We start from the raw sequence: 27,666 nt of genomic DNA on the forward strand, positions 1-27,666 counted from the left end.
CTTTGTGAGCCCATGGACTGCAGCACGCCGGGTTTCCCTGTCCATCATCAGCTCCTGGAGCTTGCTCAGACTCATGTCCATTGAGTCGGTGATGCCATGCAACCATCTCATCCTCTGTTGTTCCCTTCTCCTCCTGCCTTCAATCTTTCCAGCTACAGAATCTTTTCCAATGAGTCAATTCTTCGAATCAGGTGGCCAAAGTGTTGGAGTTTCAGCTTCAGCACCAGTCCTCCCAATGAATATTTGGGACTGATTTCCTTTAGGATTGACTGGTTTGATCTCCTTGCTGTCCAAGGGACTCTCAAGAGTCTTCTCCAACACCACAGTTCAAAAGCATCAATTCTTCGGCACTTAGCTTTCTTTATAGTCCAACTCTCATATCCATACATAACTACTGGAAAAAACCATAGCTTTGACTAGATGGACCTTTGTCAGCAAAGTAAAATCTCTGCTTTTTAATATGCTGTCTAGGATTGTCATAACTTTTCTTCCAAGGAGCAAGTGTCTTTAAATTTCATAGCTGTAGTCACCATTGCAGTGATTTTGGACACCCCCCCCCCCCCGCCAAAATAAAAGACAGTGAACATGGGTGGAGTGAATGACTGAATGGGTAGGTTCTCAGCCACTCATACCCTCTCCAGCACTGCTCTCTTTTTGTTTTATCCATTCATTAATTCTCCCAATGAACTGGAAGCATAGCTCGCATCTCAATAACAACAACAACAACAAAAAATGTTTACTGAACTTACACTACATGCCAAGCAATTTTTTAGGTTCTTTCTGTGTTAATTCCATTTTAAAAAGAAATAAATCACAATAATATCTACCCTGGATTGAGTATCTACTGTGGACAGGGCATTGGGCAATGGTTCTCAAAGTGTGGTCCAAGCCATGGTATAATCACTTGGAAATACGTCAGAATGCACATCCCCTCACTGGCCCAATGATAAATCAGAGATTCTGAGGTGGGGCTCAGATCTGTGTTCTCTCATTTAGGGAAACTGATGCTGGGAATTTGAGGTTCATTGGTCGAGAGATGTAATCTCTCATCTCTCAATAACCTTTGAAGCATCATTACTGTCCCATGTTATTAATGTGAGACTCAAGAAAGTTATGTCACTTGCCCAAGGTCACAGAGCAGATAAGTGGGGGTGGGGAGGGGTTGTAGCGGTCCGCTGGGCCATCTGCCTCCCATGGGTCTTCCCAGCCTGCATCCCTCCCAGACCAAGGAATGACTTGGATGGTTCAGTACGGGTGGAGAAGGGAGGGCAATGCCTATCAGAAGGTCAGCCGTTCCTTCCACTGGCTTCACGTCCTAGAGAGATGGGTTCAGATTTCCTAGGGGCTGGTGAGTGTGCAGGAAACTCAGACCGCCCCTGGGGCTGGGCTAGGGGCTGTTCCCTCACTGCCCGCCCTGCTGTCTTCTGCCCTTTCTGACTCTGGATGGGGCCGGTTTTCTCAGAAGGGCCAGGTGGGCTGGGGGTGGGGAGGGGACAGAAGTTCTAAAGCCTCTGGCTCTTCCTTCAAGATCATCCTCACCTGGGACCGGGCCAGCTGGGCAGCAGGGTGGGAATGTGCAGCCCAGAGCTGACCGTGCCACCCAGGCCAGGACAGAGGAAGCCTGCCTTGGACTCCCAGGGGCGGGGCAGGAAGCGGGAGGCAGGGCCTGCTGTGCACCTGCTCTTGGAAGAGAAAGGGGGAGTCCGTGCAAGGAGAACATCTCAGCACCAAGACAAAGACTGCTGGGGCCCCTGGAGGTGTGCCTGGCCTTGCTCATTGCAGCCCACTGGAATGTTGCTGCTCAGTCACTAGGTCATGTCTGACTCTTTGTGACCCCATGGACAGAAGCAGGCCAGACTTCCCTGTCCTACACCATCTCCCAGAGCTTGCTCAAACTCATGTCCATGGAGTCAGTGATGTCATCTGACCATCTCATCCTCTGTCATCTCCTTCTCGTCCTGCCCTCATTTTTTCCCAGCATCACGGTCTTTTCCAATGAGCCAGCTCTTCGCATCAGGTGGCCAAAGTAGGGGAGCTTCAGCTTCAGTATCAGTCCTTCCAATGATATTCAGGGCTGATTTCCTGTAGGATTAACTGGTTTGATCTCCTTGCTGTCTAAGGGACTCTCAAGAATCTTCTCCAGCATCACAGTTCGAATGCATCAGTTCTTCGGCACTCAGCCTTCTTTATGGTCCAGCTCTCACATCTGTACAGGACTACTAGGAAAAACCATAGCTTTGACTATACCGATCTTTGCTGATGAGTTTTCAGGAAATTTCTATGAAAGACAGGGAGCCTGAAAAAAGACTGGAATTCCACATTTCTGGAAAATGTGGGATTTATGGGGGCAGCATTTGTCTCCTTGCTTGGATTTCTCGTCACTGGGGGTGGGGTGGGGTGCAGAAGGCATCCATGGAGTCACAGGAGGGGGTGGCAGGTAGGGGTAGGGGTCCAGGGGTAGCCATCTTGGTTGTCTGCAGAAGTCTCAAACATTTCTTCTCTCTGTGGGGACCCTGGGCAGTGGTGGAAATTTCCTGAAGGGCCAGGAAAACTTGTGAGTTCAGTGCCCAGCCAGCTGTACAAAAAAGAAGGGCTGGGATTCAGGAACGTCCAGAACCTGTGGGATTCAGGTCGGCAGGGACCACGCTGGCCAGGGGGTCATGGGCCCCAGGGGCTGCAGCTCTTTTCCTCACATGCATGTGATCTTGGGCTGATCTTTGATTCCTCTTGGCCTCAGTTTCCTTGTCTGTAAAATTGGTGCCTCTCAAGGGTTCGCCTGATGACACGTCTGTTCCCCACAGGACTTGAAGTAAAAAACGGGCCCCCACAACCTGGGTTCTGATTGGGTGGCATCCACAGGAGGTCTGAGCAGGACAGGGTTGATGGCCCTGAGTGAGGTGACCGTTTCTGCTCTGAAATGTCATTCCTGGAACACTTTGGAAAAGAATTAGAGAAGTACTCTGGAAGTCCCCTCACCCCACAGTGGCACTGGGACCTGGGGAGAGCAACTGCCTGCCCTCCTTTGCTCTGTGGGGCAGTAACTTCTGGAAGGATAACTGGAGCTTGGGTCACCACGGCAACAACAAAGATGGCACCTGCTGGGATGGATATTCGGCCTTTACATAGGAGGAGATTGCGTGGCGCTATGGTGAGCAGGTGACAAGTGGCATGTTGGTGACAAAGAAAATCCTCCCACCTCTTGATAGAGGCTTCTGGAGGGGACCTTTCTCCTGGCTGCCATCAACCTAGGCTCATTCAGTTCCCGCTCAGGGACTCAACTCTCCATAAAGACCCCCAGAGGCGACCGTTTAACTGCTGTCCCTACAGGTCACCTTGGAGACCAAAACGAGCACTGTGATAATTTGTCTGGACAATGGTGTCCCCTGGAGGCTCCCAGGCAACCCAGAAATGTGGTCATCCCACAGAAGAACCACGTGACAGAGGTGGGCTGGAGAGGGGCCCTCATGTGCCTCTCGGGGCCTGAATGAGCCCGTTCAGATGTCTCCCAGTTGTTGACACTAGAAGGCTGTCTCTATGGCAACAAGGTCAATGGGAAATGGCAGCCACGTTGGTTTAATTTTCACTGTATTCTTGTTGACAGGAATAAAGGCCCAGCTTCTGATTTCTTGGTTCAACTGGATAAAATTTTCATTAGATTTAACTTCTCATATCCAGACACCCACATACGATTCAATTTGGCCATCTCACCCTCAACTCTCATTCTCCTATGGGCCCTGAGGACAACATTTTCAGAAATCTCATCTTGAGAGGTGTGGAGGCTGAGCAGGGCAGGGACTGAATGGCATATGTGTGTGGGGACACGTGGGCTGTGTCCCAAGTGAGCTTGTAATTCCTGGTTGTGAATGTCTGGGGACGTGGGGCACAAGATCCACTGCCCCCCCCCAACCTTTTACCATCTTCTACCAGGAGGCATCGGCTGTGTTCTGACAGTGAACAAGTACAGGGAAAGGCAGAGGGGTCTGGGGACTTCTTCCAGGTGGGAGGGACCTCGGGTGGGGAGTAGGGAGCTGGTTAGGGTTGCTCAGGCATCACAGCAGGAGATTCAGGCCACGGGGAAATGGAGCTTCCTCTACATCCGCACTTGACCTCACAGGCAATCTCCTAGGGACTCTGCGGCATTAAAAAATGGCCTTGGCTGAGTGTTTCTGCGCTGGCCCGGCTAACTGGGCCAAGGATATGCATCGTGGAGGATTCAAGGCTCGGAGAATCTCCTGGCTTGCTGAGTGGCATTGTTGCCGAGGCGGGGAATTCTTCGTGCTATAGTGACAGCGTGAATGCCCTTGAGGCTCTCTGATTGTCTAGTGATGTCGAATGGAAGTCCTATTTGGCAAGGGAAGAGGAAGCTTGAGATTTCCTCCTTCACCTGGGAACCACATGAGCTCTGAATCTTCTTCTCTTTGGGGCTCAACTGCATGGTCTTCTCCCAGGTTCTGCCCAGGGGCAGAGGTGATGGGAGGGACCAGCTGTCCACCAGCCCCTCCGGGCCACTAGCAGTGGGGGAAGGGACCAAGTGGCCTTCTGCATGGTTTCCTTCTTTCTTTTGGGAGACCCTGGGTTCAGACGCCTCCTCCGTGTGCTCAGACATGGTGCCTGCAAGGAGGCAGGTGCCCTAGAAACGGGGTAGCTGGCCCTGGCTCCGAACGATGTGGGCCAGAACCTTCGATCTTCAAAGGGAAGCTGAAAATCTGGGGACTAAAAGGCTGGCAACAAATTCCAAGTTGAAAAAAAAAATCAACCCCCAGCTAGAGCAGGGCTGTGTCAGCTCTAGGAGGCAGTCAGGCACACCCCAGCACCACCTCAGAGAGGTCCCCATCAAAGCTCGTGGAATCAGTGGGTGGTGGAGTTGGAATGGGGGAATTCTGTAAAAGCAGGGGGTGCATGGCGCCCAAGTGGCCTTGAAAGGCAAGTAGCCAGGGAGAGGCAGGAAATCAAAAGAGCCATTTCTCTTAGTGCTCCAGTCTGGGGGCCAAATCAGCTAAATAAAATTTAGCCTGAGGGAGAAAGGCATATTTGCAAAACCACCTGGATTCTCCCAACAGAGCAGGAAAAGAAAGTAAGCCCGTTTTAAAATCAGCCTATCCTATTAAGTGAAGTAAGCCAGACAGAGAAAGACAAATATCATATGGCATAGCTTATCTGTGGAATCTTAAAAAGAAAAGATACAAATGAACTTATTTACAAAACAGATTCACAGACACAGAAAACAAACTTATGGTTACCAGTTGTTCTTTAGTTGCTAAGTCGTATCCAACTCTTTTGCAGCCCCATGGACTGTAGCCCACCAGGCCACTCTGTCCATGGAATCTCCTGGGCAAGAATACCGCGGGTTGCCATTTCCTTCTCCAGGGGATCTTCCCCACCCAGGGATCAAACTTGTGCCTTGGCAGGGGGATTCTTTACCACTGAGCCACCTGGGAAGCCAATGGTTACCAAAGGGAGGGATAAATTAGGAGTTTGGGGATTAACATATACATACTGCTATGTATAATAGCACAATTTACTCAGTATTTTGTAATAATTAGTAATGCAAAAGAATGTGAAATACATACACACACACACACACACACACACACACACACACTTATGTAACTATATCTACTGTCATTGTTCAGTCACTTAGCCGTGTCTTAGTCTTTGTGACCCCACAGACAGGCTCCTCTGTCCTTCACTATCTCCTGGAGTTTGCTCAAATTCACGCCCACTGAGTTGGTGATGATATCTATATATTTATTTGTGTGTGTGTTTAGTTTCTCAGTCATGTCCGACTCTTGGTGACCCCATGGACTGTAGCCTGCCAGGCTCATCTGTCCATGGGATTCTCCAGGCAAGAATACTGGAGTAGGTAGCCATTCCTTTCTCCAGGGGATCTTCCTGACCCAGGGGTCAAAGCCTGGTCTCTTGCATTGCAGGCAGATTCTTTACTATCTGAGCAACCAGAGAAGCCCCTATATCCAAAGCCACCGGGGAAGAAATCAGTGTTGCTGCTGCTGAGTCACTTCAGTCATGTCCGACTCTGTGTGACCCTATGGACTGCAGCCTGCCAGGCTCCTCTGTCCATGGAATTCTCTAGGAAGGAGTACTAGAGTGGGTTGCCATGTCTTCCTTCAGGGAATCTTCCCGACCCAGGGATCAAACCCAGATCTCCTGCATTTCAGACAGATTCATTACTACTGAGCCACCACGGGAGCTGAAAGATATCTATATCTGTTATATGTATATATATATATATATATATATATATATATATATATATATATATATATCTCCATCTAAGTCACTGTGCTCCAATACTTTGACCACCTGACGTAAAGAACTGACTCATTGGAAAAGACCCTGATGCTGGGAAAGATTGAAGGTGGGAGAAGGGATGACAGAAGTGGAGATGGTTGGATGGCATCACTGACTCCATGGACATGAGTTTGAGTAAGCTCTGGTGATGGACAGGGAAGCCTAGTGTGTTGCAGTCCATGGGGTCGCAAAGAGTCGTACACGACAGAGCAACTGAACTAAAATGAACTGAAGTCACCGTGCTATACACCTAAAACTAACACATCACTTGTAAATCAAATTATACTTCAATTAAAAAAAGTCAGCCTTGTCTCTCTCCTGTCTCTCCACTGCCTGCTCTCCCTCATGCCAGGCTGAGAGGTGCCAGAAGGCATGCTGGTGGAGAATAGTGAACGTAAGGAGACCCACCCTGCCAGCTCCTCATCTCAGCATCTCCTAACCACAGGGACAAGCAAGGCTGGGCAGGGAAATCCTCCCCTGGTCCTCCTGCACTGAACCACTCCCCCTGTGAACCAATGAACCACCCCCCAGTGACTCCAAATCCAGCTGACACAGGCAAGGAGGGGGAAGAGCCTCTGGGTCTTGCAGGCTCTGTGCACTGATGAATGCTTCTGCACTTAGGACAGAGCCTAGGTCCTGGGCCCCGGGTACCCCAAGGGGACACAGATGTGCTCCTCTTTATGGTGTCTTTGGGTCTCTCATCAATAGGGACTAAGTAAAAGGACAAAGGGGCTTCCCTGGTGGTTCAGAGGTTAAAGCGTCTGCCTCCAATGCGGGAGACCTGGGTTCGATCCCTGGGTCGGGAAGATCCCCTGGAGAAGGAAATGGTAACCCACTCCAGTATTCTTGCCTGGAGAATCCCATGGATGGAGAAGCCTGGTAGGCTACAGTCCACGGGGCTGCAAAGAGTTGGACACGACTGAGCGACTTCACTCACTAATGATCACTCAAGAAAGCAGGTTTGCTTACCCACAAGACCAAGCAGGGTTGCTTAGCAATAAAATTCATGCAGCAGAAGGAGGAAACATCCCCCCCCACCCCAAACAATAAAACAATCATGGCATGAGACCCACATCCTGCTCAGTAAGCTCAGTAAGTTAATGACCCCTAGGACATGTTCTCTGCCCACACAGAAAACAATAATTTGTGGAAAGATGACATTTCACAGTAAAGACCCTCATTGTACTGAGACCTGAAATAATTTTTCCATAGTGTCATGCTGTCTGGGCTTGATGGTGTGGGGACAAGAAAACTCTCCTGCTCAACCTGGAGGAGGAGCTTGATATGTACTCAAAAACGAGCAAGAAGGTAGTCTTCATTTTCTCTCCCTCCCCACTTTTCCTTTGATTATAAAACTGCAGACCAGTAAGTTTTTAGGGTAGCTCCCTCATGCCTGCCTGCTTGTAAGCCTCGTAAGCATTCTATTCTAATAAGTCACTTCTTATCTATCACTTTGCCTCTCACTGAATTCTTTCTGTCCCAAGACATAAAGGATCGGAGCTCTTTGGAGTACCCTGAAACACCATCTAACAGTCTCAGAATGACTTCAAGTCAATAAGTGTTTGGCAAGACCCCATTATGTTCTTGGTCCAGATGTCATGGGGTCCTGAAATAGCCAGAAATGATACACCACGTTCTTTGTGCAAGTTTAAGAGCAGCATTCCCTCAAGCCTCCCTTCCACCTGAATCTGAGAAACAGCTGATGCTCAAGGAGGCCTGTGGCTCCACCAAGGGGCCGACGCTGATCTCCATGGCAGGGCTCCTTGGCTGGCCTCTTGCCAGAAACTGTGTTAGACTGGAATCTTGCAAGAAGCAGGAGAATCTTGCTTGTTAGAAAATAAGTATTCCCAGGGCCCAGTCCCGACCTGTGGAATCAGAATGTGTTGAGGGAAGGGGTGGGAGTGGGGTACAGGAGTCTGCCTAACAGCAATCTGCCCCAGAGGTTCTGATGGGGACCGCTGCTCCTGGCATTGAGACAATGTCTGCGCCCAAGCCCTGTGGGCCACAGATGACTGGCAGGGATGGGGTGGTGGGGTTGGGGGTTGAGAGGGAGGGAAGTATGGCTCTCCTGAGCCCCATTGTTCCAGCCCCACCCCTACCCACAGAGCAGGGCTCCGACACCAGGTCCACGGGCACGGATGCCTCGTGGCCCCTGCCTGCCCCAGGCTGGGGAGCAGGGCTCCTCCAGATAGCTTGCGTCTGAGCTGCTCTGCTGATGCAGGCCACCAGGTGGCGCTAGTCGACCAAGAACCGGTTTGCTGTGGGGGCCCAGAAAGGAAAGCCTTTGTTGATTTTACTTCCTGATGTTCTATAATCACCAGGATTACAATCTAAGCAAAAAAGCAAAACAAATAAACACCGCCCCTCTTACTGGGTCTTTGGTCTTTGTCTGGAAAATGATGAGAAAACAACAGACGCCTTGACTATACAACCCGAGGGTTGGCGTTACATCAGTGAGGTCTCCCCGGCATGGGGAGGAAAGGGCGGGGGCTCTGAAGACCCAGGAAGCTCACTGTTAGTTTAACCTGCAGGGCAAGGAGCTCCTGGAAGAGGCCCCTGAGGACCAGCTTCTGTTCTTTCCAGTCTCTGCTGCAGCAGCCACACCTCACCACCGGGGTTCCTGTCTCCAGCCGCCTACCTTTGCTGGGTCTTTGCGGCCTGCTATCCTGCCCTCACCGCTGCACAGAGGCTAGGAATGCATGCAAGGGGCTGAGATCCTGGCTCCTGGAGACCCCAACAGGCTGAAGGTGCCCAGGGACCAAAGGTGATGGGGGTAATTGAGGATTGATTGTGGACAGCTAGGAGGGCTTATTTGATCCCCACACTCAACATGGGGTCCACCCACTATCAACTTGGTCCTCATCACCTCATCCTTGACATGGCCTCCACCCTCAGTGCCAACATGGCCTCCACCTCTCTCTACACACAACATGGCCTCCCCACCTCTCCACACTCAACATGGGCTCCACCCTCTCCACACTCAACATGGCCTCCACCTTCACTACCAACATGGTCTCCTCCCTCACTGCCAACATGGCCTCCACCCCTCTCCACACTCAACATGGGCTCCACCCACTATCAAGATGGTCTTCCATCACCTAATACTTGACATGGCCTCTGCCCACTTACACTCAACATGACTTTCACTCCCTACACTGAATATGGATGGCCTCCACCCTCACTACCAACAAGGTCTCCACCCTCTCCACACTCAACATGGCCTCCACCCTCACTGCCAACATGGCTTCCACCCTCACTGCCAACATGGTCTCCACTCTCACAACCAACTTGGCCTTCACCCTCACTGCCAACATGGCCTCCACCCCTCTCCACACTCAACATGGTCTCCACCCTCTCCACACTCAACATGGCCTCCACCCTCACTGCCAACATGGCTTCCACCCTCACTGCCAACATGGTCTCCACTCTCACAACCAACTTGGCCTTCACCCTCACTGCCAAAATGGCCTCCACCCCTCTCCACACTCAACATGGGCTCCACCCACTATCAAAATGGTTTTCCATCACCTAATACTTGACATGGCCTCTTCCCACCTTTATTCAACATGGCTTCCACTCCCTACACTGAATATGGATGGCCTCTACCCTCTCCACACTTAACATGGCCTCCATTCTCACTGCCAACATGGCCTCCACCCCTCTCCACACTCACCATGGCCTGTACCCTCACTGCCAACATGGCCTCCACCCCTCTCCACACTCACCATGGCCTGTACCCTCGCTGCCAACATGGCCTCCACCCCTCTCCACACTCACCATGGCCTGTACCCTCGCTGCCAACATGGCCTCCACCCCTCTCCACACTCACCATGGCCTGTACCCTCGCTGCCAACATGGCCTCCACCCCTCTCCACACTCACCATAGCCTGCACCCTCGCTGCCAACATGGCCTCCACCCCTCTCCACACTCAACATGGCCTCCAATCCTACTGTCAACATGGAGTTTATCACTTCATTCTTGACATAACTTTCTCCCTCACACTCAACATGACTTCCTCAAAATGCTCTTCACCCCCTTATACTCCACGTGAATTCTGCCTCCTCCTCATTGAGCATGACCTTTACTACCTCATACTCAACAGGCCTCTATCCCCATCCTTAACACGCCCTCCTGCCTCTATGCTCACATGATGACTGTCACCTCAGACTCCACATGCTTTCCATCACTTCATACTTAATCTGCCCTTAAAGCCTCAAGCATGACGTCACCTCAATATCACATGTGTGGTTCTGCCTGTTTCCTCCTTTGTGCCTCCCTGCCTCTTGCCCATCCTGCATGTTCATCCAGGCTGGGTGACAGGAAGCCTCCTGACTGTCTCTGCCCCAGGTTCTCTGAATGTCTGGGTACTTGAAGGCAGAACCGTCGACTCCACTCTCAGTCCATCTGCTTCGGCCTCCTCCAACCTCTTGAATTTGCCTTCCTGAGGGCGGGGACTCAGCATTCCCCCCACAGGCTGCTTTCCCAAGCACGGGGCTGGGCTCAGGGCAGAGGTTCTAGAAGCCTGTTCTGGGCTGGTGTTGGTGGTGCAGGAGTCCCTGAGGGACCGTCAGCTGGCCTTGCACAAGGCTAAGCAGGGGTTGAGTGCTGAGCACTCACCCTTTTCCTGAGTCTTCAGGAAAAGGGACAGGCTTCCTGCTCTGGATGCAGCCCTGACACCTCCATTCTTTGTGTCCACGTTGAAGTTTGATGGCCATGGGGCTGCCATGACCCCTCCTGCCCTGAGGAGGACAGTGCTGCTCAGAGCTGGGGTGGCCTGTGCAAGGCCCCTTGCTGTCAGGGGGGAGCAGGGCAGGATCCACCCCCACCCCCAGGTCTGTCCTGCACATCTGCCCGCTCACTCCCACTGCCGCTTCACCCACTTTCGGGGGTGGGGTGGGACGGTCACGTGCTCGCTCTGGCCCAGATGGTGCCGGTGTCTCCACCTAGGGCTGTGGTCTTAGTTTCCGGCGCCAGAGGCAGGGTGGTGGTGGTGGTGGTGGTGCTGGAAGGCTCGTGTGGCTGGAAGGACTAGGAAACCAAGCGCTGCCCTGCTGCCTCTCGAGCACGTCCCTGAGTGTGTGCCTGTGTGCACTCGGGAGTGTGTGGACATTTGCGTGGGTGCTCCTGTTTTGCCCACCCAGTGCTACTGAGAACTGGGAACCCCTGAGCAATAACAGAGGGGCTCCAAGAAGGCAGTTGGAGCACAGCCAAGCCCAGAGGTGGCTGGTGGGGCTTCCAGATGGCCTCTGGGGCCGGGCAGGCCTCTGGAAAGGCCCCAGGTTGCTGGGCAATGCAGGGCTCCCTGGCTGGCTAGGGCTCCAAGAGGAGCCCTGAGTGGGGATAGCTGGGGGAAGGGCTGAGAACACAGCTTAGAGCTCCTGCCTTTATCCCTCACCCTGGATGGAACAACCTTGCCACCTGCTAGCTGGGAAGCGGCTGGCATGCCTATCCCCTCCCAGGCTGCCAAGGAATGGGGCAGGGCAGAATGCCATGGCGCTTAGAGGTGAGGGTCCACTCCAAGGGAACTGGCTCCATCTGGCTTCCTGAGGGTGGAGGGTCTGGGCCACTGTGGTTCTGGGCAGCCAAGGATCACTGAGCAAGTTTCCTGCCAGGCTGGCAGGACTGAGGCACCGGGCTCATCTGTCCCGTCATTGTTCCCACTTAAGGTTGACCTAGAAGGAGCCGACCCCACCTGCCCAACCCTGCTCGCATTATGGCAGTGTGGGAGCCAAAGCGGGTGCTCTCTCAGACCAGCTGCACTGCAATAGACCCTGGGGTTTTCAGGATGAGACCTGCTAACTCTTTGATCATGTTCACTTGAGTTCTAAAAACTCCAACCCTCAGACAGATGGAACCCAGGGCAGCCATCCTCAGGCCTTGAGTTAAGCTGAGCCAGGCCTTTCTCAGCTTAGGCCTTACAAGAGGCACCCTGGCTGTACTGAAGGACTCATTACAGAACTGAGAACTTATTTCCAGAGGAAGTTAGGATGTCAGTACTTAGAAAAGACTTCACTTCCCAGACTCCCTTGCCAACGAGGGGGCGACTACCACTGAATTCTAGCCAATGACATCTGAGTGGAAGTGTTGTATGCCACTTCTGGTTCCTGTCTTTAAAGTTAAGAAAGTTGCTCCCCTTCTTCTTTTCCCACTGGTTGGGATGCAGTTATGATGGCAGGAGCTGGAGCAGCCATCCTGGAGCCACAAAAAAGATGGCAATACCCTAGGACTGGCAGAGCGACCAGCTGGAAAGAGCTAGCATAGCCGATCTGATTCCTGTCCCTGTGAGGCTGCCCTATCAATCCTGAATTGCTCTGTGTAAAAGAAATAAAATTTAAGCCATTGTTCCCTTTATCTTTGTCACAGAAGCAGGACCCATATTCTAAATACTGCTGAAGGGATTGCAAAAGACAGAAAGCACCCTTGGAAATCTGCTGGGAATTCCTATCAGATATCTGAATATTTTTTCTCTCTTTCTCTTTTTTTTTTTTAAATCTGGAGGAGGCATCTTTCAGTTTGCAGACTGAAAGAAAGTCCCCATGTGACAAAAGGTCACCACTGCAAGAGTCGAGGTGGGGTTCTCGGAGTCAGTCTGGCACAGAAGCTGGTGTCTGTGAGATTCTCCCACCCATCTTCAACAGGTGAGGCAGAGGCTGAGGAGCAGTTTCACTTCACCCCCGACAAGCACAACATTTTGATTAAACCACTGACAGCTCTGCTTTAGGGCAGGGAAATTTGGAAACATCAGGAAATCAAACTGTGAAGTCTTTGAAGGAATGTGATTTATGTGAAAATGTGATGAAGCTAATGTGTTTGGCTCCGGCATTGGGTGGCACGCCTGATTCTGGAACCAAATCTGATGCCTTCCTGGCTCGCAGCACACACCTCTGCTTTCCCTGAACACGGAGAGCTGGTGCCCTGCGTGCGTGTTCCAAGCCCGATCGGCATCTAAAGCTTTTATTGGAGCCATATTTCCTGGGCCGTGTTTCCACGCTGTGCACGTGTGACCAGAGCCACACACACATGCTCACGCACACACACACACACACACCCCGAGTGACTGCACTGTGTTGCTCCTGCCCCTGGACACACAGAGCCAAGTGTGATTAGACTTACGGGGAGTTTGCTGTACTTTTACATAATTCCCATGATGCACTGCAGGCTTTTGGAAAGGCGCTCACAGTTCCCTCCTGTTAGGTATCAGGGTTGGACCGAACCAGCGCCTGGAGTTCATGGCTTAATCCCCTCCCCTGCTGTGGGGACACGCACTCCTATCAGCTCCTGTGGGTGAGGGTGACTTTTCCGGGGAAGGGCCCCTTTTGAGGACAGGGGATGTTGTGAGGAGGTGGAGACAATGAGGAGGGAAGGAAGCAGCTCAAACAAGAGAATGGGGGAAGGAACTGGGGTGATGGAGTGACTTACAGGAAAGGGCCCCCTGGGTGTGTGTGTGAGATATGCCGGGAGGGCCCAGGCCGGAGCCTCTGACCATGGTGACCACCTTAAAAGGTGTCTCTTTCCTCGGGAACATCCCCTTGGCTAATCGCTGGCTAACTCAGTCTCTGGAACCTCTCAGGACATGGGATGAAATAGTGGCCTCAGCGCCTTGGACCTGGGTCTGCAGAAACCCAGGAGCCAAGCCCAGCCCCACGGAGCTGGCTGGATGATGCTGGACTTGGTAGAGAGAATGCTGGACTCTTTCTCTCACTTTACAGAAAGGGAACTGGGGTGCAGTGAGGGTGGGTGATGGGCCTGAGGCCACACAGTGGAGCAGTCATGGAACCAGACAGCACACCCCGCTCCTGAACGCCCAGCTCTCACTCAGCTAGCCTGACTGGGTGGCACCAGTGCCCAAGGCTATCCGAGTCCTTGCTGCTGCCCAGCCAAGCCTCTGCTAAGAGGAAGTGTGGGCAGCCCTGGGGAGGAAACCCAAGGCCAAGGGCAAGCCCTACACATTTAGACACCACTGAATGGAAGGGGCGGGTGGGCAGGGCTCAGAGCGGGACCCCTGGCACCATTACCTCACTCTCCACTCTGCCCAGCCTGGCCGTGGAGGGTGCCACCGGGCAGCTCTGGCTGCCAGGGCCTGGCCACTGGGGTCTTTGTCAGGTACTCAGTGGGCAGTGGATCAAGCTGGGTCCAGTTACACTCATTCAGCACCCTACAGATATTTAGAGAGAGCCTTGCATGTGCCAGTACGGTGGGGGCGCCCGAGGAACAGCAGACAGGAAGTACCCGTGAGCTGGACTTGGAATGAGCTGGGACGTCTCCCAAGTTTCCAGGTGCTCTGCGGAGCTTTGCAGAGGCTCGCGTGGCCCCTTCCAGTTAACTGTGGGAGGCTGGCTTCAGTCTAGTGTCTCCCTGAGAGGTGTCAGGAGGCCCGGGGTGCTGGGGCTGAGGTCCAGCCTGGGTGGTCTGGGATGGTCAATGGAAGAGGCACTGTTTAAGCTGAGGTGGAAGGATGAGGTGGGTGAGCAGGTGAGGGTGGAGGAGAGCCAGGCAGAGGAGGGTTGAGAGACCACAGTTCCTGTGGAGGGACGCCCCCCCCCCCCCCCGGCCAGCAGCCCGGGAGGGCGGGAGCAGCAGCGTGGGGCCTGAGAGTGGAGGAGTTTCATGCACACCCAGGAGCCTGTGCTCCGTCCCGAGGGCACCAGATGGCTTCAGCTCAGGAGGGTTCTACTGGACATAACCCGAGCCTGGAAGACCCCGGGCCTCCTGGCTTTAGTTCCTGGTGGCAGCAGCAAGGGCAGGCTAGCCAGACCCTCACCTGGGGCATGTGGTCCAGGAGGAGAGAATGGGGGGACCTCAGTCTTTGGGCAGAGCCTCTGAGGGGGCTGGCCCATTGGCCTACTGGCATCTACTTCCCTACACAGAGGCTTCCCTGGTGGCTCAGATGGTAAAGAATCCACCTGTAATGCAGAAGACCAGGGTTTGACCCCTGGGTTGGGAAGATCCCCTGGAGAATACCCACTCCACTCCAGTATTCCTGCCTGGAGAATTCCATGGACAGAGGAGCCTGGTGGGCTACAGTCCATGGAGTCATAAAGAGTCAGACATGACTGAGAGACTAACACTTTCACATTTTCCCTGCACAGAACGCTGTCCTTCCTGACTCTATCCTCAACCTGTGGCTGGTGGGGGCAGGGGCCATTCTCATCTGGATTCTGAGGGCCTCTTTGGATGAGCTGGTCACTGCAGGTGCCACCTGGCTGTGAATCAGACACTCAGTGATCCGATACTATCCCCAGGAAAGGACATTTCACCGGCGCTCTCTACGTGGTTCTTCCCCGCAGCTCCACTTCCAAGGGGGCACAGGTTCTCAGGGCCCCCTTGACCAGCACAGTTAGGTCCCATATCATGACTGGTCTTTGTCCTGAGCCTCGTGAGATCAGTGTTCCAGAACCCAGGGCCCCATGCGCTGGACGGCTTTCCTCGGGTGTGTCCTCCCTGAGCCCTGCCATGCATGCACCCCGCTGGGGGAAACGAGACGCTGGCCGCGTCCGGCTATCTGGACGCACGTGGTGTTTTGTATTCAGTGATCTGCACCTGACAGATGCTCCCGAAAGCATCACTCCGCTGACAAAATGAAATCCAGCTCAGTTCCCACCGTCTGTGTGTCACCACGTCTGGGAGCAGGGCAGGCCCTGTGCCCGGGAGCAGATGGGCCGAAGCCAGAAGGCAGCCAGCCCATCCTCTGCCCATGGGCCTCTCCCTCCCCGGACTGCCACCATGATCCTGTCTGCAGCCTGCAAGACAGCAGTCAGGGGCACTCCCAGCTCTGCTCCTCGCTATGGGTTTTGGGCTCTGGAACCCCGTTTCTCATCTGTAATGCAGGCTGACATCCTGGTTCTGGCTGTGGTTTAGGGAGTCCCCCCTCAAGGACTGTGGGCTGGGCAGGGTCCTTGTAAATGCTGAGTTCACCATCATCCGAGCAGAATGGGGCCCCCACACCTGGGTCTCCACTCCACAGAGGACCTCTGGCCCCATCTGGGTGATGCTGGCTGGGCCCCAGCGCACCCTGGCCGGCTGGCCATGCCTACTCACACATGGGCTTCAGCTGCCCAATGAGCTCCTCCTTTGTCCATTTCGCCCACTCCTTCTTGTCGGTGTTGATGGAGCAGAGGATGGGGCCGCAGGGCTTGCCGCAGTCCTCGATGGCCGGCACGTTCAGGTAGTGCACCAGGACGATGTCGGGGTTCTGGGGGAGAGCACAGACACTTGGCAGCATAAGGGTGGCTGGGAGCCTGCCCACGGTCACCCCACCCACGGTCACCCCACCCACGGTCACCCCAGCAGGCCTGGACAGGCTGTGGATCCCCATGCTGGGCTTTCTCAACCTGGGCACCACTCACCATTAAACCAGCTCATTCCCTGTTGTGGGGGCCGCCCTGTGAAATGCAGGATGCCCACCAGTAGCACCTCTGGCGATCACCTGCCAGAGGCCATTAAGCACTGCCTCCTTCCTCAAATCTCCAGATTTTGCCCATTGCCCCTTGGGGCACCAAAATTGCCCTGAGTTGAGGCCCACTGATCCACATGTGAGTAGCTTCATGCATAACTAAAGACTACACGTGCTCAGTGGCTCAGTTGTGTGTGACTCTTCAGGACGCCATGGACTGTAGTCTGCCAGGCTCCTCTGTCCATGGAATTTTTCAGGCAAGAATACTGGAGTGGGTTGCCATTTCCTCCTGCAGAGAACCTTCCCCAACCTAGGGATGGAATCCCCATCTCGTGCATTGGCAGGTGAAGTTTTTTTTTACCATTCTGTCACCTGGGAAGATGTAATTAAGGACCACATATGAGGTAAAAGTATTTCCAGCCCCACATCCAGCACCTGTGCCCACAGCTGCCCAGCAGCACCGGCCCCTGATCTGTGCTCTACATGCACTTCCCCATTGCAACTCTCTGGACTCCCCCAACATGGGCATCACCACCTCCCTCCTCCTATGGGAGAAATGGAGTTCCTGGAACTTAACACACAAGCATCATTTATTTTCGGCCCTCCTGTGTGGCACATGGAACTTGCCCCACTAGGGATCGAATCCGTGCCCCCTGCAGTGGAAGCATGGTATCTTAACCCCTGGACCACTGAGGAAGTCCAAGGCACCCGCTTCTAAGAGTTGGATACCCTTCTGCCCCTCAGCCTGTGGTCTCCCTGCTCAAGCATCACCCAGGAGATAGCTGTCATGCAGAGTCTTTGAAAACTCCTCCTCGGAAATCTCTGGATCTTATAAGTGGAAAGAACTCTCTCCGTGAAGATGCTGAAGACATAGTTTTGTCCTCAAATGGTTTTATTGAGATGGGTCAGCCTCTTCCCATCAGTTCCAACTCAAAGTGCCCTCCATTGCTCTCTGCCCATCACCAGCTCTGGTAGCCACTTGCCAAGGGGCCTTTTGTGGGGAAGCAGATACATTGCAAAGACCACAGGCCCCTCTGTGGCTTTCAGTGGACCACCCCCCCCCCCCGCCCCATCCCAGAAGGCCAAGCTGCTCATTGGGCCACATTGGGCCTGATAAGGTTGTTAAGAAAAAGCAGCCATGTCACTGAATAAACCCAGAAAGGCCTTCTACCCCAGTAAGAAAGTATTTCTTTGCTTTCCTTTCTTTTTTCGGCCATGCTGTGTGGCACGCAGGATCTTAGTTCCCCAACCAGTGATAGAACCTAAGTCCCCTGCAGTGGACACGTGGAGTCTACCACTGGACCATCAGGGAAGTCCCAGAAAGTATTTTTTGACGCATCAAGAAACATATGATAATATATCAAGTACAGCAGGAAATTATAGAAAAGCCACTTGGAAAAAAAAAAAAAGCCACTTGGAAGACCCCATCCTCTGCTAGTTGCCAGATCCATCTCTTTGACTTTTCCCTTCTAATACCCAACAAGAGGAGTCCTGGGTGGGTGGGTGTAAGGACCCCCATCATGGAGTGGCTTGAGTCTGCCATCACCTTTTCGGATCTGATCAGAGCAAGAGTAATACAGCACTCTGTGACTCAATCAATGCGTTAATAAATAAAGACTCAAGATGACACCACGACCAGTGCAGGAAGGTACACTGGCATCATTTTAAAAGATTGTCAATAAGGGTTGAAACGCAGAGGTTTTTTCTGGCCAACGCTCAGTTAACCAGGAAATTAAATCAACATGAACAGGAGCTTCTCGTTAATGGCGGCGTTTCTAGATTGCAGTAATCATGCTTCTTAATAATAATGATAATCCCTGACATCGGCACCACACTTTCTTCTTCTCAAAGCACTTTCCATCCATTATCTCATTTGGTGGCTGTGCAAGCCGGGAAGGCGGGCTGGGCAGGGCAGTGCACCCCTGTCTACAGTGAGGACCCTGAAGCCCAGCAAAGTTGTGTGCCTGAAACTGTGTGCCTAGCAACGGACAGAAGGCAGGGCTGGAAGTCAGGGTTCTGACTCTGCTTTCAAGTCCTGCTGAGATCTGGTGGCCTCTCTTTGTCCGGCCTAACTGCTTTCCCATTTCCTGTTTTGCTTCATCCTTGCAATATGCCCACGAGGCAGGTGGGCTGGCTAGACCTGCCATGCTCGTGGCCTGGATGGGGTAGTCCAGGAGGTGAGCGGCCATACCCCCGCGTTCCAGCCCTGTGTCCTTCCTACCAACCAGCACGCTGGCCTCCCCAGGCTGGGAGCTCCTGCCTGAGCCTGTGCCTGGCCAGACAGCAGCGCCAGCTGCTGAGCAAGACAGAGTAAAGATCAAAGGGACACAGGGACCCCAGGGCTTCCTCTGATCCCAGCCCCAGGAGCAGGAGCCCGGCCCTGCAGGGAGGAAGCCAGAATGCCAGATGTCTGAGAGATGAAAGACCCACAACTTCCTGCCCCACTGCCCCACTGAGCACAGCCTGGGTGCTTGAAAAAGCTGTGGGAGGGCATGGTGGTGGGTGGGCGGGCAGGTGGGGACCTGGGGAGCAAAGGGCAACCCTCACCTTGCATTGAAACTCCCAGAACTTGAGTTCCTGCCCTGTGGCACTTGGACTCTCCTAATTCAGGAAGCCCCATCCCTTCCTTCTGGGTCCAAATCCATTTCTGCATAACCAGCTTCCACCTACCCTATGAAGACAGGCACAAGGCTTGCCTCCTCCTCCAGGAAGCCCTTCTGGACACCTCACCCTCTGTACTTCCACCACAGCAAGGTGGAGATTGGGTTTGTGTCTCAATAGTCTGTGCACCTCTTTATCTGCTCCACAACAGGGATGAGGCCTGGGAGCTATCACTGTGTTGGGCAACGCCTGCTGCTCATTTCACTTTTGCAGGACTGCATGAGGCTAACTTTGGATACTCTGTTCTTACTCTTTCCATACTTGTGTTCCAGTGACACCTGGCTTTACTTTTCAGTGTCTTCGAAGGGCAGGGCAGCTTCTCTGAGCATGGGGTGTTCATAGAAAGCTAAAGGCAAGGCTGACTCTTAACCTTTTCTGGGCCTAAGGCCTCTGAGAATCTGATGAAGGCTGGGGCTTCCCAGGTGGCTCACGGGTAAAGAACCTGCCTGCCAGTGCAGGATACACAGGGCCCCTGGAGGAGGGACTGGCGGCCCACTCCAGCATCTCACCTGGAGAACCCCATGGGCGGAGGACCTGGTGGGCTGCAGTCCAGGGATCACAAAGAGTCGGACACGACTGAACAAGTGAGCATGCACACACGCGCTTCTCTACTCCCAGCCCTGAAGAATGCCCAAGGTGCATCAACACTGCATTTCAGGAGTTCACACATCCAGTGGTCTGTGGATGCTCTGCCTGCTGCCAGTGACGTAGGGACTCAAGATCCACCACGGCCCCTCTCAATACACCCAACGCGTACATCTCCTTCCCAGGTGCCTCCATTCTAGGCCTTCCTTATGCTTCTCGGCGGCCTCGATAGCCTCAGTCCCTGATGGCTGCAAGGAGGCTGGGTTTGGGATTAGGAAAGGGAGAAGCGGGCTGCATCATGGTTTATATCTTTAGCACAAATTCCATCCCAGGGCCTGGGGTTCCCGCAGCTGAAACTCCTGAGTTGAATTTTAAGTAATGACTTCCTGGCTTGAGGCCGGTTTTAAGACACAGAGTGATTGAGGTATTTTTGGAAATTGGGGGCACACATCACTTCTTGGCAACGTTGCGATTTTATTCATTAGTTGTACATTTTATTGGGTGTTTCTGGCAGAAAAATATATTAGGCGTAGAGCTCCAATGCTTCAGTTTCATGGGGGAGCTCATAACAGTGTCAGATCCTGAATGAGTAGGGAGCTGCCAGCCAGCTGGGGCAGGCTGGCTCCAGGGGACACGACCGAGGATGCACTCCACCAGACCCACCCAGACTCTCGGTCCTAGACCATTGTGAAGCCAGCCTGCCTTCATCTCCCTGTCCCCACCTCAAGCAGACATCCTCTAAGGGTTCCCCAGGATTTACCACCCAGGTCAGACCTTGCAGGTCTGAGTTCTCAGCCAGAGGCTCTGCTCTGGGATACAGAATTTCCATGAAGACACTACAGGCCGACCCTGCAAGGTGAGAGTGGCCTTTGAAATGACCTCCCTGAGTGTCCAGGAGGCCTGTCTGCTGTTAAAGGCCTGGGGGAGGCCTGATGGAGCGGCTGTGGAAGGGAAGCCGAGGTTAAGAGAAAGTCTCAGAGAAATTCCACAGTATGGATGTTCCTTAAAAAAACTAAAAATAGACCCACTATATGATCCTGCAATCCCACTCCTGGGCATATACCCAGAGAAAACTAGAACTTAAGATACATGCGCCTCAATGTTCATAGCAGCACTACTCATAATAGTCAAGACATGGAAGTAACATTAGTGTCCGTCCACAGAGGTACAGATACACAGTGGGATATTACTCAGCCATAGAAAAGAATGAAAAAATGCCATTTGCAGCAACATGATTGGACCCAGAGATTGTCATACTGAATGAAATAAGTCAGACAGAGAAAGACAAAAATCATATGATATCACTTATATGTGGAATCTAAAAAAATGAGGCTATGAATGAACTTACCCAAAACAAAAACAGAGGTACAGATGTAGAAAACAAACTTATGGTCACCAGGGAGTGAGAAGGGGGAGAGATAACCTGGGAGGTTGGGACTGACATATACACACCACTATGCAGATGGCTCCAACACTTTGGCCACCTGATGTGAACAGCCAGCTCGCTGGGCAAGACCCTGATGCTGGAAAAGACTGAAGGCAGGGGGAGGAGGGGACGACAGAGGATGAGATGGCTGGATGGCACCCGTGACTCGACGGACATGAGTTTGAGCAAGCTCCGGAGATGGGGAAGGGCAGGCAGACATGGTGTGCTGCCGTCCATGGGGTCGCAGAGCCAGATATGACTTAGTGACTGAACGATGACAACAAATGTAGATAAGTAATAAGCCTGGCAAGCTACAGTCCACCGTCTCACAAAAAGCTGGACGTGACTGAGCGGCTAACACACGCATACGCAAAAAGGACCTACGTTATAGCACAGGGCACTCTATTCAGTAACTCTGTAATGGCCTATATGGGGAAAGAAGCTAAACATGAGTGGATATATGTGTATGTATAACCGATTCACTTTGCTGTATACCTGAAACTAACGCAACATTTTACATCAACTATACCCCAGTAAAGAAATTCTCAGAGAAGTTCCAGAATTTTCTGGGTGGAGCTATGGACTAGGAGACCCCCTTCCTCCCTTTTGAGCTCTTCACCTATGAGTGGACAGAGCCCCCACTCTTCTGTTGCAGGGGCTGTGATGGGGCCTTTGTGAGGTTCAAAGTCCCATCCTGGAGAATCCTGATCTTCTAACTACTAGTTGCCACCAAACCCCAAACCAAACAAAACCCTGGTGTTTTTCTGGAGAGAATGACCAGAGCAAGCTTCTAACAGGCAGTTTACCCACTTACAATGCACACCTTCTCCACTGGATAGTCCGTCCATCCAGATTTTCCTCTTTCGCCTGTCTTGTCCCTTCCTCCTCAGGCCTCACAGCGGGGTCTTTGTCCCCTGACCCCTTACTGCCCTCCTCCAGCTTCACGGCCTTCCACTTGCCATGTTCCAAGGAAGCCTTTATTTCCCCCTCCAGCCCCACCTCCCTGCTCTGCTCCAAGCTCACCTGTCCCATCGCCCATGGAGGGGCCTCAGAATGCCCCCGACTCACGTGACCCAGCCTTATGGCTGCACTCCCCACGCCTGGCCACCCCGGCTTCACCTGATAACGAATGGCACCACTTCCCCACAGTGGCCCCAGTTAAAGTCTTTCTCCTCTCTGTCTCTCGCTCCAATCCACCCGTCACCAAGTTCCATCAATTTTCCATCCCCAAGTAAGCCTGCCCCCACCTCACTTGGCCCCACACTCTGGAGACCACCTGGTCGGAGCCCCACCCCCTGCCACACAGACCGTCCACCTGCATCTCCCCCCTTCCTCCCTCCTCTCCTCCCTGCTCTCCTCCGCATCCTTCTTCGGACACTAGCCGGTGGACCCTAGGATTCCGGCACCGGCTCCCTGGCCCAAGAATGAACCCCACCCTCCTGACTTGGTCCCGGGGACCTGCCATCTGTTTCCCTTTCCAGTCATCCGTGCTCCCCTGGGCTCACCCTGCCCCTGCTGCCTTCATTCTCTCCTGAGCTGCTCTCTCTGACTGATGTGCTCCTCGCCACCCGAGTCTCAATGCCAGCTCCTCTTGGACACTGTATTCAGAGACACCCCCAACCTCGCATGGTGCCTCCCTACTCCCGCCTAGGGCCCTACTGCCTTCGCAGCCTTTATTTTCCTTACTGTGGCACCCACCCCGGTTCACATTTCTGAGCAGTCACAGCTGGGTTTGGCCTGTTTTCCCACCTGGAAGGGAGAACTCCAGTGTCTGGGCTCTGTCCTGTTCAGGGCTGGCTCACAGAGCCCAGAGGGGGGTGCTGTCCACCTGCTGAGTGCTGAGGGTAGGGGCCACTCAGCCGCCCCCAGAGCCCAGGCCCTGCTGGGGGAGGAGTGGTGTGGAGCAGCTCCCTTCGTCTGGTTTCCCTTCAGCTGGTCCTCAACCCAGCTTCTCCTCAAGTTTTACTAGAAATGGGAGGTTAGAACTTGCTACGGGCCTAGTTCCAGGCTGTGGGCTGGGCCTGCCAGCCAGAGAACTGTGAGCTAGAGCTGGTAGAAGAGGGTCTCCTGGGGCCGAGTTAGGGCTTGTCCCCTAAAGCATCTTTCCTAGTTGGAGTGTTTCACCTGAGCTGGGGGGACACACGGAAGCTGGCCCAGGAGGGGTTGTGAGAATGTTCTGCAGAAAGCATGTGGGGCTAAAGTGAAATCAGCTCCTTAGCTGCAGGACTTCTAAGAACCTTGGGGATACCCTGCCCGGGAGGATCGCTGGGTGGGCCTTGTGCAGGCAGGATTTCCAAGCTTGACCATGAACCTGACCACCTCTTGGGACCCAAGTGTTTCCTGGAACACAGTTTAGGAACCACTGATAGAGCTCAAAGTCAAGGGAAACCACCGTTAGCAGTTGCTGAAAGGCAGGGCCCTCTGTAGTTTCTGGGTCCCTTTCCCCTGGGGCCCATTCCCCTGGCCTGGCCTGAGGCTCACCAGGCATTTGAGCTGCTTACAGGTGACCACCAGGTTTCTAAGGAAACCTGACCAGCTGGGTACACTGTCCCCACAGCCCTCCCCTCTCCAGAATGCCCCTTTCCTGGCATCTATGACCACAGCTGTCTTTCCTGACCTGGGTACACCAGGCTGCTGGGGTACCCATGGACAGACATGGGACTGGGGTGGATTCCTTGCTCTCAGGCTGAGCAGGTTGGGGAGAGGCAGGCAGGAGAAGGGCATTGGACTGGTAGGGGGAAGTAGATTTAATCTTAATTACAGGTGATGGGAATTTCAGGAGGGGAGACTGCTGTGAAAAAGAAAGCACCCCCCATTCTGCTCTTCCACGAGGGCTGATGCTCTAGCGGGGTGTTAGTGGCTGGGACAGCAGTGGAGGGGGCAGCCAGGGTGCCAACGGCAGCATCAATGATCTGAGTTAATTTGTAACAGCTCTTGCTGCAAACAGGACAGATCCTTAGACCCTGGTGGCCGAGGCGAGCTGGGTGCAGCAGCCCAGGAGAGCATCGGGTGGGGAATGGCTGCCAGGTGTTTCTCTGCTTGCTCCCACAGGTCCTTTTAGCACAGCCCCGAGGGGGAACTGAACTCAGTCCCCTGCATCATGGCAGAATGTGGGCCTGGAGGGCTGGACCTCAGGCCAGGGCCGAAGCTGGAAGGGGAGGTGGAGGCAGGGTGGGAGAAGGAGAGCGGAAAGGAAATAGACCAAGGTGCTCAACAGAGGTGTGAGAACCCAGGGAGGTGGCAGCCAGGGGGAATGCAGGCCTGGAGGGCTGGACCTCATGGGTCAGGAAGAAGAGGCGAAGGCAGAGTGGGAGAAGGAGAGAGAAAAGGGAATAGACCAAGGCGCTCAACAGAGATGTGAGAAGTGAGGGTAGTGGCAACCAGTGGGTGGAGGTGGTGCAAAGACTGGGGGTTGGGGATGCCAAGCTTGTCCCTGGAGAGCTCTGACTTCCAACCTTGAGGTGATGCCCATGGCTCCTGGGACTTCTGGCTCCAATTGCTGAGGGCTGGGGTGCAGAAGCATGCATAAATGGCAAACACTTGATCTGGCTGAGCCCTCACGCCTGCTCCTTAGGTTGGAAGAGATGAGTGTACATGTGGTCTTAACCTTGTTGGCAGGGAGGCGAGGCAGGTAAGGGGCTCGGAGGGGCCTGACCCACGGCTGATTAGAATGGGCGTTTGTGATCTGTTACTGGTTTGAGATGCAGGTGGGGATGCTTTCCAGTTTGCAGGGGGAAACGGAGCCCTGTGCCTCCTATAGGTCAGGGCCACTCCAGGGTTTGTAGTGCAGGCCCTGGAATTGGCGGAAAGCAATGCGATTTCACCGGAGACCCAAGTGGCCCGGAGCGAGAACCTTCGGGAGCACATATCCTCCTGGCCTCAGCCAGTGGTGGCCCAGGCGCCTGGACACCAGGGGTCCTGCAGCTGCAGCCCCGGCTCCTAGCCTCCGGCCAGGAAGCGGCAGACAGCTCCCCTTTCTGTGGAGTTAGCGGGATGGTGGTGCAAGAAGTGGTTAAAAATGCAAAAAGCTGTTGGTTTTGATAAAGAAAAATGCAGCTGCAACATCTGTTTGACTCTTGTTTGCAGCTTCATCAACGCTAAGTGTTCAATAAATCAGGGTGGCATGGCGCTCCGTTTCTTCAGTGGCTCGGTCATTAATCTCGTGCCAGTTCTCATGAAAAATGAAGGAGAGAGGCCGTGTGATGGTGAAAATGTATACATTACCCAGAAAGTCATAATAGCATGTAATAGTGGCCACACACCTCCCCACTAGGGCTGGGGGGAGGGGCCGGGGGCCGGGACTGAGCGCCACCGGCCTGGGAGGAGGCAGGAGGCAGAAAGCAAGTCTGCAGTATTCGTGAGTCCATTCTGTGGTTGCATTCATCGTCCGAGCAGATTCTGAGAGCCCTCTGATCATCAGAGGCAGAGACTTCCCCATACCTGGGTGCTTTATGAACGAGGCTAGGCGCCCATAAAACAGGAGTGCAAAGCCGGCAGAAAGAAGGGCAGGATTTATTAGAGAAGGAATAAATGATGATACCAGGCAGCTCAGGGCCAGGGGTGTCACCACAGTGCAAAGCGGAGAGAAATCCTCTCACATGGGCTCCAGCTGCTCTGGGCGGCCTGCCACCTGTCCGCTGCCCTGGGTAAAGGTATGGGGTGGGACCACGGTCCCCCTTAGGCCTCCAGGGGTCTGTCAGCCCCTGCAGCCCACCAGACCCTCCTCGTTGTCTTTTCCCTGCCTAGGCAAACCCAGCTGTTCCCATGACTGAGTCCACATTTTACCACTATCTCTGGAGGTGTGCTGGATGCTTCTGAGGGGGGCAGGACCATGCCTGTACCCCTAGAATGCACCTCCCGATGGGCGCCTCTATTTGCAAAGATTGCTTTCTGAGTGTCAGTGCTGTGTGGGCCCCACCTTTAAGCCCCATGAAGGTCTCGTTATTCACTGCCTTCAACAACCCACAGAAGCAGGTACCGTTGTCATGTGTTTGAGGGCTGCAGACTCTCATGCTCAGGACTCCGTGATTCAACCCAGCCCTGAGCTCCATGCCAGTATCACCGCCCCTCCACGGGGGGCCTGGGGCTCCAAGGGAGCTCTCCGGACAGCAGGTGGAGGGCTGCGGACCTAGCCTCGATGCCCTGAGCAGCCACAATGAAGACAGTGCTGCACCAGAGCATAAACAGATCCAGGGAGCCTGGCTGGGTCTGTGGGACACTGGGAGCTGCTGGACAGTGGCAAGGCGGGGTGGCTGTGGCTCCAGGGGGCACGGCCAAGGTGGCAGAGCCCCTGTCTCAGTGTCAAGGACCTGTGGTGGTCAGGACACCCTACGTGGTCAGGGAGGGCTGTAGAGTTTGGGGGGAGGTTGGGGACACCTGGAGCTGAGCACCTGGCAACTGGGAGGAGGGCAGAAGCAGGTCCCCAGAGTTGGGGCCGGTTGAAGAACCCAGAAGAGAAAGAAAGGAGGCAGAGTAGGATATGAAAGAGGTGCCCCGGGTGTCCCCAGCAATAGGCAAAATCAGCTGACAGTTGCGGGCTTCCTGGGAGCCAGGCCCACATCCCTGGCTGGGTACCAGATGCCCTGCTGCCATCCCAGGGGGCAGGAGACACAGAGAACCTCCTTGCTCCTCTGCCAGTGCTCAGCAGAGAGGGGACCTGGAGACGAGTGGGGGCCTCACGTGGGGCCTCATCTCCTGCTCCAAGCAGGGGAAGAAGCTAGCAGCCTTTAGGAGCTCCCGCGGCCCCTCCGCCAGGTGGCCCTCATTAAGTCCACATGTGCACCAGGGGGAGTCCGGGGCCTGCAGCCCATCCCCGCTTTGGAGGGAGGCTGGGAGACTTAATTAGTTAATGTGGGTAAAGTGGTCTAAAGATGAAAAACCCTGGGTAACTGCTGAGTGCTGTGGCTGCTGCTGTTACACAATTACCAGAATTTTCCAGTCATGGGAATACAGTTAAACAATTTCCACCTGGTGTGGGCTTCCAGGAACCCTGCCGGCTTAGGGGATGGCCAGCTCGGTCCTCTTTCACCCACAGGTGATGTAGGGAAAACACACGAATTGTGGGAAATCACAGCTGGTACCGTCCTGACCACCCAGGGACACTGAAGTGGAGAATGTGTCGCTCAGCCCGGGAAGGTAAAGATGCCTGGACTCAATGGATGCTGCTGGTCCAGACTTTCTGAAAGCCTCCAAGCAGGTTCTATCCAAAGGCCCCTGGAAGGTCAAGCCATCCTGGAGGATGCCACTGGGGAGAAGGTTTAACTGTGCAGGTGGACCTCGAGGCCCCACCAC

General features: G+C 53.8%; 1 protein-coding gene across 2 annotated transcripts in view; it reads right to left on the reverse strand.

Annotated features, from left to right (window-relative positions):
- Positions 1-27,666, reverse strand: part of CAMTA1 (calmodulin binding transcription activator 1) — a 979,917-nt gene that overhangs the window by 108,148 nt on the left and 844,103 nt on the right. For both annotated transcript variants that reach the window (XM_018060410.1, XM_018060411.1), the window contains exon 7: positions 16,349-16,502. In XM_018060410.1, coding sequence (XP_017915899.1) covers positions 16,349-16,502 — 154 coding nt within the window. The remainder of the gene's footprint in view (positions 1-16,348; positions 16,503-27,666) is intronic.

The sequence above is a fragment of the Capra hircus genome, chromosome 16 (assembly GCF_001704415.2).
Source record: "Capra hircus breed San Clemente chromosome 16, ASM170441v1, whole genome shotgun sequence".
In the NCBI taxonomy this organism is placed as follows: Eukaryota; Metazoa; Chordata; class Mammalia; order Artiodactyla; family Bovidae; genus Capra; species Capra hircus.